General features: G+C 36.9%; 1 protein-coding gene across 1 annotated transcript; it reads left to right on the top strand.

The window, feature by feature from the left end:
• The first annotated feature begins 2163 nt into the window (after positions 1 to 2163).
• On the top strand, positions 2164 to 12405 carry arf3b (ADP-ribosylation factor 3b). Its single transcript, XM_084128972.1, has 5 exons — positions 2164 to 2253; positions 5939 to 6217; positions 7546 to 7656; positions 8084 to 8208; positions 8904 to 12405. The coding sequence occupies exons 2-5, from the start codon at positions 6070 to 6072 to the stop codon at positions 9063 to 9065; spliced, it is 546 nt and encodes a 181-aa protein (XP_083985098.1). The 5' UTR covers positions 2164 to 2253; positions 5939 to 6069; the 3' UTR covers positions 9066 to 12405.
• The last annotated feature ends 1540 nt before the right edge of the window (positions 12406 to 13945 follow it).

Genomic DNA, 13945 nt, shown 5'->3' with positions numbered 1-13945 from the left:
CTTAAAGTGTATCGTTTCTACGCCACAAGCGCCACTAAACGTAACTGCAAATATAATGCTTATTGCCAAACAAGTTTCCTGAACACTCCCCTGTCTTTCTTTGGTCATACAAACAGATAGCCCGGTCACAGAACACACACACACACACACACACACACACACACACACACACACACACACACACACACACACACACACATATATATATATATATATATATATATATATATATATATATATATATATATACTGTATATATAATATATATGTGTCTGTTTACATATAGGCTAGCCTACAGGTATACAGAGGAGTAGAATAGAATTTACAGGGAATGGAATACGAATAAGTAGGTTATTGTCAAATAAATATAGGCCTAAGTGCTATTGCACATATGTATCATTCCACAGAGGTAGATTGCCTGGGGGAAGACACTTTTCTAATAAGCACTGTTTTGAAACATTGATCAATTTAAGTCAACATGAAAAAAAACGGCACATTTTTTTTAATGGAATATTGCCATTTTATTAGTATAATTTTGGTTTATCCGTGCACATCATTATTTTTTTATATATTGATGTACCCTCGTACATTTAATCAAAATAATTTCTCCTCCCCCTTGCAACGACTTCTCTCCTCTGATGACGTGTTTACTGGCGTGAGGGCGGGGAAACCTGTAACTCACATAAGTTCGACCAATAGCAAACCACAACCATCCAACTATCCTATCAATTTCTCATGGACAAAATCAAGCCTCACCCTACATTTTGTCTTGTTTAAAGGCCCACTGAAGTGCCTTGAAACGCGCAAAATTATACAATGTGTTGACGTAATTTCCACTGAAACAGAAAAAAAGGGCGGGGCATATCGACCAGCTCCTCCCAATTTTTAAAAATAGCCAATTGCGTTGAATTTATATCACAGCTCGGGCCAGAGCCACTGAGCTCGGTAACCGTTTGTCCTCTAATCTCCTCCATATCGCTTTAAAATACAGCATTCTGAATTCAAAATGGGTCTGATACATTTTCTGGTATGTTTCGTCTCGCGCATTAGATCCGCTCTGTGCTGTCGTGTCTCTGGACCGGAGCAGACTGTGTGCGCGCTGCTGCGGTTTGCGTGACACTACGTGAAACCAGACTTCATTTGCCCCAATGGAAAACATATTTACACTGTCTGAATCGTTCCCTATCCCCTATATAGTGCACTATGTGCCATTCACCATGTAAAAAACAGTACATTTTTGAACAAGTGACCAATTTCAGCCGCAGTTTCAGTGTCTATTTATAGTGTAGGAGGAGGGATGCTTTAGATTCTAGAGAGCATTTGATTGGACAGAGAAGCTGAAGTGCAGAGTGATGTAATCAAAATCGTTGGCAGAAGTGAGAGACTGTAAGTTTTGAATGCTTATATATTATATCTATTGTCATTGTTTTGGTGCACACTAGCTTAAAGATAACAGTAAGGCTATTAAAAATAAAAGCCTAAAAACTTCAATTCTGATTTCATGGGGACTTTAAGAAATAAAGTAAAATGTATTTCATTATACATCAAAATAGGGAAGAAAGGACGATCACAGCTTCCTTTTTGCTGACTTCAAGAACACACAGATCAACTAAATGAAAATGTAGCACTTGTTTTCATTGCTTTTCTTTTTTTATGTACAAATTGTAAATTGAATCTATACAATGCTTTATCTCCATAAATAAGCTGTGAAGCAAGGTGTACCATCCACTGTGAGTATAAATATTTTCTTCTTTGAATTCACTTTAGGTTGACAATCTTCTTTTTTGAAACTTCAGTTTATTTAGGCCTATTGCTTCTTATAATAAACTGTTGCTATAGCTACCTAATAGGATAGGATGATATTTAGCCTACTTAAAAGTTAATAAATATACAATATAGTCCTAATTTATTCACTATTTTTTTTAATTGTATTCTTTTTCTTTTTTCAGAAGTTCAAAAAATAAATGCAGGCCCATATCTTTTATAGGCTCCAAGAAATACAAACATGCTCGATATTTGTTAAGAATTTCCAGTGAATTTGTAGCTTGAAAGAGTGTTGTTACACCTCAAGCATTTCCTTGACATGTCATTTATTTGACTAAAGGCTACCTTACCTGACTGGAATCAGTGTCAAGATGCGAAAACCAAACATCGCGAGAAATCCCCATCGAAGCCTGTGCTGTCGGCGTAAACTCTCGTGAGATCTTCTCTCCGTCTCTCCGTGTCCAAAATCGGCTGGTGTCATCTCGCAAGGTAATCCGGATACGTACAATTGTTGTGATTGCTCTAAAATGAAACACTTCGGAGTGGTTCTGACTGGTTGAAATGTTGCTTGTGCTTTCGGTAGACTATGACAGCGCGTCTTATATTGCTATTGGAAATAGAGAGACCTAGACAGGCCTTCCGCGAGGCACGTATTCGTAGCGTCTCTATCTTTCCAAATGAATGAAGATCAGTATCACACATGATGTGCTGCCTTACGCCTTCAGACATTAAGACGGCTTGTGTTGCGCTTGGGTTGTGATTGATTCCGGTTTGCTTTTGCGTGAGTTGTGGTGGTCTTGCATAAGAACAATTACATCCTTCTGCTTCGTGCCAAACGCATCTCTTCACGGAGAAGCTCCGATCTTTGTATCCTACGCCGACATTGTCAAAGGGTCGTAGGCCTTTATACGCAAACCGGCAGTATTCGAAATTTTTATTTGAGTTAATGTTAATGTTTTTAAAGATCACCGTGTTAGATGCAATGTGGACAACCATCTAGTAACGCTGTAGTATTTCGTTGTCTCGTGACATAAATACATTGTTGGGGTCCCTTGCACGGGTTTGAGTAAGCCTGGGTTTCTCGAATCATTCAGAAACAACGAAGGAAGCCTTTAGAATGAAGAAGTCTGTTACAAAAACCCGTGTAAAAATATTCCTGGTGTGTGTCGGCGTGTCGGGGCGTCAGCACCATGGACAGCGCGCCCGGAGTCAGACCCCCGCAGCTTCCGTTCCTCCGGAGACCCAGCAGTGGACATTATATTTCAGCACATTTCTCTGACAACATACATGTCACAGTTTTAAGTCTGGACTTCCTGTAAAGAGCACATTCAGGGCTTTGCAGAGATACCAATTCCCTGCTGGGGAAAAAAACTGCTAAAACCAGCCTAAGCTGTTTGGCTCGTTTAAGCTGGTCTCCCAGGCTGACTGGCTGACTAGCTTTAGCTACTTCCAGCTTTAACCAACTAAGACCAGCCAACCAACCTAGGCTGGTTTTAGGGGGGTTTTTTTCAGCAGGAAAATGTTTGGTGTAACCATGACAACTCCCTCTTCTTGGTCTTTAAAAAGTAATGAAGGATCACATTTAGCACTCTTATGGAAATATGATCAAATTTTGTAAGAATAATTTAAATCTGACTAATTTTCAAATTGTTTGTCAGAAATCAGCATCTCAGGAAAATGTTATGGGGCTTCAAATCAGAATATGACTTTCTGTTTTGAAACAGGGCATCGATTTCATATATCAGACAGCACGACAGAATCACATATCAGGCATTTTGGAGGCACAACATGTGAATAGGGAAAGAAATAATATAGCGATATTCCCATTAAATATGAGATATTCTTATGAAAATATTCCCAATTATTACTCCCATTGTTACATGTATTTTTTCCATTATGTTGCCCGAAGAACACATTAATATGCAAATTAGATACAGTGTATAGATGCATTGCATGGAATGGGAATGGCATTTATGGCCATGTTTACATGCATATTGCATAAATTAAAATGGTAGCCTATATCAAATAATTCTGTTATATATTTGATATAGCATAGTTGAGAATCATCTTTATACAAAGTTTGGATAAAAAAAGCTTGAAACCTAAAAATTGACTGATGAATTAAAAAAACATTGTTTTTTTTGCCTTATCCTTTTGTGTCTTATCCTGGTGTCCTCTACACAGGACATAATATAACAGGAATATATATATGTTGTTGTTGTTTTGTTTTTTTAATGTCTATTCAATTTGTTTCTTATGCTCCAAACAATAATGACCTAAAGCATCATTATCAGATTATTAATTATAACCTAATAACCTGTCTAAAATCAAGACAAAAGGTTAAGTAAAGGTGCATAACCAGCAATAAACTGTACTTGATGCACATGTAAATGTGTCCATTAAGACAGTAATGAGAGATTATTGCTGTCTTAATGAACAAATTTGCATGTGCATCAAGTACAGTTTATTGCTGGTTATGCACCTTTACTTTACCTTTTTGTCTTGATTTTATGTAGGGGAAACCATTTATGTAGTTAGTTGTTCATATTAGCCTACTCGGGATAGGTTTATTTTTTAAAGTCAGTTTCTTTAGGCACGTACCTTACAGTATTTGAACATTTCGACTGTCACAATATGAACATGCTATTAAAAAGCCTATTATAAGCTGTAATGTTTGCAACACAAAACAAGTCATGAAACAACAAATATGTAAAATCTGATTTTAGAAAATTACAACATTTAAAACATTTGAGAACACACCGATCATGTCCACAGTACACAGTTCAATGTTTTGGTTCAAATCTACCTTCATTATAGCTGACTCTTGTGTCAGTGTGGTTTTATTGGGTTTTACCTTGATTTGTTTACCCCACAGTTATTGCAAGAATAAGGTGATTGGTATTTTAGTTTAAAAAAAAACAAAACAAACAAAAAAACTCAAGTTAAAAGCGATTAAAACTAGTTGTTTGAAAAAAAAATTGATAAAAAAATAACACATTTGTGTAATTGGACTCGCAATCTTATATACGTGTTATACTTTGACATCATGAATTAGGACAAAATGGTTATCAGGAAATGTGTTCTACATCTTGGATAACTCCATCTGGGAATGTTCAGGGGGTTTGTGTGATGGAGGGATATGAGAGGGATGAACAGATTGCTGTACAGCCTGAAGACATGGCAGGATCATAGTTTCTTCAGTTCAGTCCGTGTGTGTACTGTGGTTGTTAACATTCTTGTAGCTTCTGCACATGAAGCACATACTAGTGAAAATAAGAAATGTAAATACACATCCAGAAGCATTATGCTCATTTAACCCGCCCCCTCAGAATTTTGAGACGTGTATTTTTCATTTCAACTTACAAACGCCTCTCTGATAATCAGTTGCACGATTACAGTGGGTAAAAGAATGCTTGTCTGAAACATTCAGATTACACAGGTCACCATTCACATGCCAAATTCAGTCAGTCGAATTTAATAATATCTAATGAAGATCATTTGCTTTAAACTGAAACCCCTTTTCCACTGGAATCAGTTTTAAATTTCCAAGTTGCTTTTTTCCATGCTGATCTCTCTCTCTGTCCACTCACTCACTCACACACACACACACACACATATACTTATGATGGGTATCCAAGTTTTATGGGGACTTTCTATAGATATAATGATTTTTATACTGTACAAACTGTAAATTCTATCCCCTTACACTAACCCTAATCCTACCCATTACAGAAAACTTTCTGCATTTTTACATTTTCAAAAAGCATCACTTACTATGATTTATAAGCTGTTTTCCTCATGATGACCAAAAATGTCCAAACGTATTGACATCCTTGTGGGGACATACCCTAAACCACACACACTACATTTATTTGATAAAAAAGAAAGTAAAAAAAAAAAAAAATCAGTACTGTAGTGTAATATTATTACAATTTAAAATATCTATAGATACAGTATATAACAATATATATATTTTCTCTATATATACATGCTGTTTATTTGATAAAATACAGTGAAACAGTACAATTGTGAAATATTATTTTAAATAACTTTGATTTATATATTTTCATATTTTAATATACAAAATTAATAAATGAATATAACAAATATATTTTCATTGACGACCAAGTACAAGTCATCCACATTGATTTTCTTTTCTTTTTTTTCTTTGCAGGACTCCAGATTATTATTTCTTCTGCGAGCATTAATTCTCAAGGCAAAGTCTTTTACCTCAGTGGATTGTTCTACAAAAGGACTCACAGCTTTCTGGATTGTGATTGGCTGGACGAAGCAAAACATTGAATCATGGGGAATATTTTTGGCAATCTGCTGAAGAGTCTGATAGGGAAGAAAGAGATGAGAATTCTGATGGTTGGATTAGATGCTGCTGGTAAAACCACCATCCTTTACAAACTGAAGCTGGGAGAGATCGTCACCACCATCCCAACCATTGGTAAAATCATGCTCTTACTTCATTTGATTGTTTTGTAGACTTTGTTACAATACTGTTTAAATAGGTACCTGTACATCCGCAGACAGAATTCATGGTCATTTCAAACACAATATAAACAAATTTATAAGTATTTCATCATAAATAAAAAAGTATATTTCTCTTTTTGTGGGATGAGGCCAATTAAATAAAAAAAATTCTCATGAAATTAAAAGGAGAAGATTCTTTAGTCCTGAATTTTGTGTAAACCTGTTGCACTGAAGCTGTTAGCTTCCATATAGCTGAATATTTTATTGCTTCTATGTGCATTAGTGCCCGTCCACTTTTTCAGCGGCACTGGTTCTGGAAGTATTTTTTCCATTAATTTCTCCCATAGGGATTTAAAAAAAGTCTGTAAGCGCTATAAGCCATGAACCAAACCAAATAGCTATGAGGTGAATCATAACATTGATTTAAGGCAAAAAAGTATTTGAAAATCTGACAAAAATACAAGACTGTGCACTTAATGGCTTTTTAGTGAGGGAAAGAACTACAATTCCATGAAGCTTTGCGAAACAGCATAATCAAATTAAAACCGATAGAGAAATATAAAACTGATTTTATATATATTAACAATATATTTTAAGTTTATTGCAAAATATGCAGATATATGTATTTTGAGAACGACTTTCATGGGAACTAAAGAGCTTTTTTTGGCTCGTTTTGATTGTTTCAACTCTCTGATTGTTAGAATTTTCTGTACAGCATCATGGGTAATGTAGTTTTTTACCACAAATTCAGCTGTTCAACACAATTTAAAAATACCGTCGCTTCACAACCTCATAGCTCACAGTAGGGCTGTCTTTAAAGGTTTATCATTAAAATCAGTTTATCTATGGAGAGTTTTTACTTTGGGACCCCGAATGTTGCACTCTATTACTACTGGCACATAAAAATGCTTCCTATATGACCTTCTGTCATCATTTACTAACCCTCAATGGACAGTTGATAAGACTTCCCCATTGACTTCCATAGTAGGAAAAAAAATACTATGGAAGTCAATGGGGCCCATCAAATGTTTGGTTACACATATTCTACAAAATATCTTCTGTTGTGTTCAGCAGAAGAAAGAAACTCATACAGGTTTGGAACAACTTGAGGGTGAGTAAATGATGACAGAATTTTCATTTCTGGGTGAACTATCACTTTAAGAAATGAAATTGTTAAATTTGCCTGGTGTCCCCTACATACATCTACAGCAATTATATTTGTACAGTTGTTGAATGCACAGTAATTGAATTATATCATCTGAAATAGTAAAATGATGTGATTCTGGTTTGTGTTTGTGTTAGGCTTTAATGTGGAGACAGTGGAGTACAAAAACATCAGCTTCACTGTGTGGGATGTTGGTGGTCAGGATAAAATCAGACCACTCTGGAGACACTACTTTCAAAATACACAGGGTGAGTTACACATACACTCAACTTCTCCAGCTTAAACACATGTTGCAATGAGATTTAGTGCGCCTGTGTAGCTTGTGTTTAGTGAGCGCAAACTGTGCAGAGCCACCTTGTAAACCTCGGTGAAGCAGGGTTATTATAGTTAACTACAACTAAACCCATTAAAAAAAACATTTTTTACTTGAAATAATATAAACGTTAACCACAAAAAAGTATATTTAAAAAAAACTATAATAGTATCTCAATGATATTATATAACACTGGTTAACATGTCCACATAGCAAAATAGCTCAGTAATATTAAAAAATAAAAATCAATGTTTGTTTTCTTTTTAAAGCAAAACATTGCATAGTTGGATACAATCTGTGTATGCTTTCGTGTTGTGTTAATGTTGCTCTGTATTCATCTCTGCTGTTTTTTCTCATCGTAGGTCTTATTTTCGTGGTTGACAGTAACGATCGGGAGAGAGTGAACGAAGCGCGGGAGGAGTTAATGAGGATGCTCGCAGAAGACGAATTGCGTGATGCTGTTCTTCTTGTCTTTGCAAACAAACAGGTACTGCACCTCATCTTCAAGTGACATTCTTGACATATTTACAGCTGGAGTTTTTAAAGGGGCTATTTGTAGAATTCAGAAACCCTTGTTATTAGTGACACCGGTGGACGTTAAGTGAACTACAGCCAGCAACTTATTGCGCTTGCACACGTAATGCACAAGAGACTATGGGCCCTATCATACACCTGGCGCGGTGCAAGTGTTTTTTACTAGTTTCAGCCTGACGCAGTTATCATTTTTGACATGACACATTGTCAGTACATATGTCAGTACACTGCCAGTACAGAATAGCTCTTTCGGCATTATCCTGGACATAAACATTGTCTCATGTGTCATTGAATAAGCACACGTCCTTTCCAAGTCCTTCACATAAAAATCAGTCTACAGGCTCTCATAGAGAACCTAGGAAGTCTTGGAAGGTCTCGCTTTTTTAAAGTTTTGTTACAAGCTGTTCACATATTGGTCATTTAAAAGTGATTAATATTAATATTATATTCTTACATACAGCCCCTTATGTGGTTCTTTCCAGCCCCAAACTTTTTGAACGATAGTACATATGTTTAAATTTCAATTAATCATATTCTATTGTCCATAATTCTGCTGCTAAATTGTGTGCTTATTTCAGAATAAAAATCTATGGTTCTGTTTAAAAGCATTTACTCGTCATCGTATTTTCTTGACTGTTTTGACTACAGGATCTGCCAAACGCCATGAATGCAGCTGAGATCACAGATAAACTCGGCCTCCACTCACTCCGCCACCGCAACTGGTATATACAAGCGACCTGTGCGACCAGCGGAGACGGTCTGTACGAAGGGCTCGACTGGCTCGCCAATCAGCTCAAGAATAAGAAGTGAGGGGTGGGATTTTCATTCTGTGGCCGTTTGTCTCTTTGGGAAGGGGGTGGGACTAATTTGGCCTTTGGAATTGTTATGTTTGATTTGTCATTGTTTGATTCAGTTTATTTTTGTTGTATAATGGCAAATACAGTATGTGGTTTATAGAGCCTTCTATGCTCTGTGTAAATCATCTGTACGCACATGCATTCACTACGCACACTCGCAGATCAACAGGCATCTCATTTTCTCTGTTGACTTTCCATTTTCACTGTATGATGAACGCCGGTCAGTACAGTGTCGGTATATAGCATCAACGTTTGGTCGATGTCATCTCCGCCTCTCCCACTCTCACTCAATCTTTCCATGTTTACAATCAGTGATCAGTGTTGTCCTTGACTGCCATGAAAAAGATAGTTAGCTATGGGTCTGAGCATGCTCATGTATTATGTAATATGCTTCTGTATTTCCTGGTATTGTGTCGGAAAGCTCTGTTTTCAGTAGATGCGATTATGATGCAGCTTGCCTCCTCACGCACACACAGTACCCACAGTCTACGAGCCCCGCTGTCCGTGATTGCGTTAGATACCCTGCTGTGTTTTGCATGGCTCTTTCTCTCTGTGTCGTGTGTTAAGCGTTGTGGTGTAGTAGAGGTTAGATCTGCATGTGTGTGTTTAGTTACACAGAGCTGGTTGGTTGGTGTTGCATGCTGCTTTGTTGCTGTACTAGAATGGACACAGTGATTGGATGCTATAGACCTTATGTAGCCCCGCCCCTTTTCAGCGCTGCGCTCGTTGTCTTTTGTCTTCCGGTCTGTATTTTCACAGCGATCTTGCGTATTTATGAATGAACGACTCGTTTTAAAATCTTCCCAGTCTACTGACATTTGTAAAGACATCTGCTTTAAACATTACAATCCTCATGATAACTTCAAGTAAATCCACTTCAAAAGCTAATTACTCCTGGACAGCAATGCCATAGAAATATACAGAGCGACTGCAAAAACGGAAGTTCAAAGACAATATCCTAAAGATGGCTGCGCCCTCGTTTCTCTGGCGCATAAGGTCTATAGATCGAATGTAGAGTCTGTGTTTCTGCAAACTTTCCTCGCCTAAATTATGAGTCAAACATGGTGCTTTTGAATAGTCCATCATAAACGAACACATTCGAGTAAAGCTGTAAATAAAGCTTTTTTTAGTCAAACGCCCCCCCCACCTTCACTTTGTTGTACTGAAGAATTGACTTGGCTAATTGTTGCATGGGTAAAACGGTATTGTGTCGTAATAATCACTAGCATTGTCTGCATGGCATGCATGCTGTGCTGTTAGTCCAATAGATAGATAGATAGATAGATAGATGATAGATAGATAGATAGATGATAGATAGATAGATAGATAGATAGATAGATAGATAGATAGATAGATAGATAGATAGATAGATAGATAGATAGATAGATAGATAGATAGATAGTGAAATGCTGTTTAACATAGTTGCTAGTACTAATTTGCCACTGACATGATGAATAGATTGTAATGATGACACTAAACATTTGGCTGTTTTTTTTTTTTGCTTTTGCACTTTGACTATTTGAATCATATTAGCAAACAGCATAAAAAAGCACACACACGTACACAAAACCTTGGTATGTCAGTGGTCTGCGGCAAACTGCATAATATCGCATCTCCTTCTGTGTTAGATTGCTTGTTTCATGCGCATAATGTGTTTTGTGGGTTCGGACTAACATATCACCCCCAATGAATGTGAATTTTGTTGAATCAGTGCTGGTAGGCTGACACATTTTGGCTTTATTCATGATGTTTTTTTTATTAGTATAGTTCAGAAACGAAAAATATATAGATGTGTATATATATATATATATATTTATTTTGTATTTTGTTTTGTGTATAACATATTATAGCAAACATCACAGATAATAGTGATGTTTAGATTAGTTCTAACATAATCTATGTGTTACAAACTACATGGACAAATGGAAAATCACTACAGTGTATTACCATACTAACCAGTGTAAATGCAACAAACAACAAAACTACTTATCCTGCATTGCATATTTGTTAATCCATCCTTCACACAAATCTTAATAGCAAAACAACCTGTTTGAAATTGTATTCGTTTCTGGGAATAGCATTGCTATTAGTTTGCATATTATTCCAGGCAACACATTTGTGGCATTTTCCCACTTCATGTACACTAAAAACCAATTATTATGACTCTTACCACTGTTGTGAACCAGTAAAATCAGCTTTTTAGACTTCAACTAAAAACTATAACATATTAAGTCAACATCTGCATGCATCATGTTATTTTGCATAACACAAGGCATCAAGAGAGTTAAAAGACAAGTTCCCATTTGTCTACATCCTTTATATCCTTTGTGAGACAAAAAAAGGGATTTGTGAATGAACATAATGGCACACAAGAGGAAATTCAGACTTTGTCTGACAATGAAGTTATATCATCATCATCATCATCATCATGCACATTTTAAAAAGGCAAGTATTTTCAATCTAGGACATGGTTGGAATAGAGTCTTGCGTGCTGTAGCGTGTGGGTGATGCAGGAATGGGAGAGTTACCTAAACAATTGTGCTATTTAGCAAGACACTTCAGCTCAAATGATTCAGTTTGACTATGGAACATAAGCATATCTAGCTTAACACCATACATTTCAGTAGTATTAGCATCGAATGCAAACAACAAACTGTCTGCAAGGCCATTTCTACACAAGTCTGCAGTGTGAATCGTCCAGTCTGTTAAGTTTCGTGGCCTTATCTTCTTACTAAAGTGTTTTCACATGGTTATTTATTAACTAAGTTATTGGGTCACTGAGTTTACTTGTTTAGTTTTTAGTTGATCTGGAAACAAAAGGGGTTAAAACATCTCAAATATATTGTTTGCTTGATTTCAAAGCATTTGTTCTTTGCATTAAACCGTTTTTGTGCTTATTGAGTAGCTAGGGTTTAAAGATTTTATCTTCTTCAACATTATATATTTATTTATGTATTTATTTTGGTGAGTGTTTTGGTGAATGTGTTTTTACCTCTGTGTGCTTATGCATTTTCTTTCTTGATTTTTTTTCTTTTTACTATGTTGGGTAAATCATTTTGATGGCTTACGGTGTCAGTGAACATAATCAATGAAGGGAGAAAACAATTTCTCAATGAATAATAAATAAATGAATAGAACTCTTAGAAATCATGGATGAAATGTGTAATTATCTGTTACAGTAGATTTAAAAAAGACTATTGTTGATTATTATGATGTAGACACCTTAATCTTTCTCTCCCTCTGATCCTTTGACTGTAACACTACACTCAAATAAAAACATGGAAATTACCGTATACTTTGCTGTTTTTTTTCTCATTTATATTTGTTCTATTTTACATTTTTAATGCTACTTGCAGCTAATCTTATGAGCAACATTTGTGTCCAGTATACAAATAACACACATAATAAATACAGTGAGGAAAATAAGTATTTGAACACCCTGCTATTTTGCAAGTTCTCCCACTTAGAAATCATGGAGGGGTCTGAAATTGTCATTGTAGGTGCATGTCCACTGTGAGAGACATAATCTAAAAAAAAAAATCCAGAAATCACAATGTATGATTTTTTAACTATTTATTTGTATGATACAGCTGCAAATAAGTATTTGAACACCTGAGAAAATCAATGTTAATATTTGGTACAGTAGCCTTTGTTTGCAATTACAGAGGTCAAACGTTTCCTGTAGTTTTTCACCAGGTTTGCACACACTGCAGGAGGGATTTTGGCCCACTCCTCCACACAGATCTTCTCTAGATCAGTCAGGTTTCTGGGCTGTCGCTGAGAAACACGGAGTTTGAGCTCCCTCCAAAGATTCTCTATTGGGTTTAGGTCTGGAGACTGGCTAGGCCACGCCAGAACCTTGATATGCTTCTTACAGAGCCACTCCTTGGTTATCCTGGCTGTGTGCTTCGGGTCATTGTCATGTTGGAAGACCCAGCCTCGACCCATCTTCAATGCTCTAACTGAGGGAAGGAGGTTGTTCCCCAAAATCTCGCAATACATGGCACCGGTCATCCTCTCCTTAATACAGTGCAGTCGCCCTGTCCCATGTGCAGAAAAACACCCCCAAAGCATGATGCTACCACCCCCATGCTTCACAGTAGGGATGGTGTTCTTGGGATGGTACTCATCATTCTTCTTCCTCCAAACACGTTTAGTGGAATTATGACCAAAAAGTTCTATTTTGGTCTCATCTGACCACATGACTTTCTCCCATGACTCCTCTGGATCATCCAAATGGTCATTGGCAAACTTAAGACGGGCCTTGACATGTGCTGGTTTAAGCAGGGGAATCTTCCGTGCCATGCATGATTTCAAACCATGACGTCTTAGTGTATTACCAACAGTAACCTTGGAAACGGTGGTCCCAGCTCTTTTCAGGTCATTGACCAGCTCCTCCCGTGTAGTTCTGGGCTGATTTCTCACCTTTCTTAGGATCATTGAGACCCCACGAGGTGAGATCTTGCATGGAGCCCCAGTCCGAGGGAGATTGACAGTCATGTTTAGCTTCTTCCATTTTCTAATGATTGCTCCAACAGTGGACCTTTTTTCACCAAGCTGCTTGGCAATTTCCCCGTAGCCCTTTCCAGCCTTGTGGAGGTTTACAATTTTGTCTCTAGTGTCTTTGGACAGCTCTTTGGTCTTGGCCATGTTAGTAGTTGGATTCTTACTGATTGTATGGGGTGGACAGGTGTCTTTATGCAGCTAACGACCTCAAACAGGTGCATCTAATTTAGGATCATAAATGGAGTGGAGGTGGACATTTTAAAGGCAGACTAACAGGTCTTTGAGGGTCAGAATTCTAGCTGATAGACAGGTGTTCAAATACTTATT

The sequence above is a fragment of the Abramis brama genome (genome assembly GCF_963993115.1).
Source record: "Abramis brama genome assembly, chromosome: 11".
NCBI classification, from domain to species: Eukaryota; Metazoa; Chordata; class Actinopteri; order Cypriniformes; family Leuciscidae; genus Abramis; species Abramis brama.
This window is presented reverse-complemented; position numbering and strand designations above follow the sequence as displayed.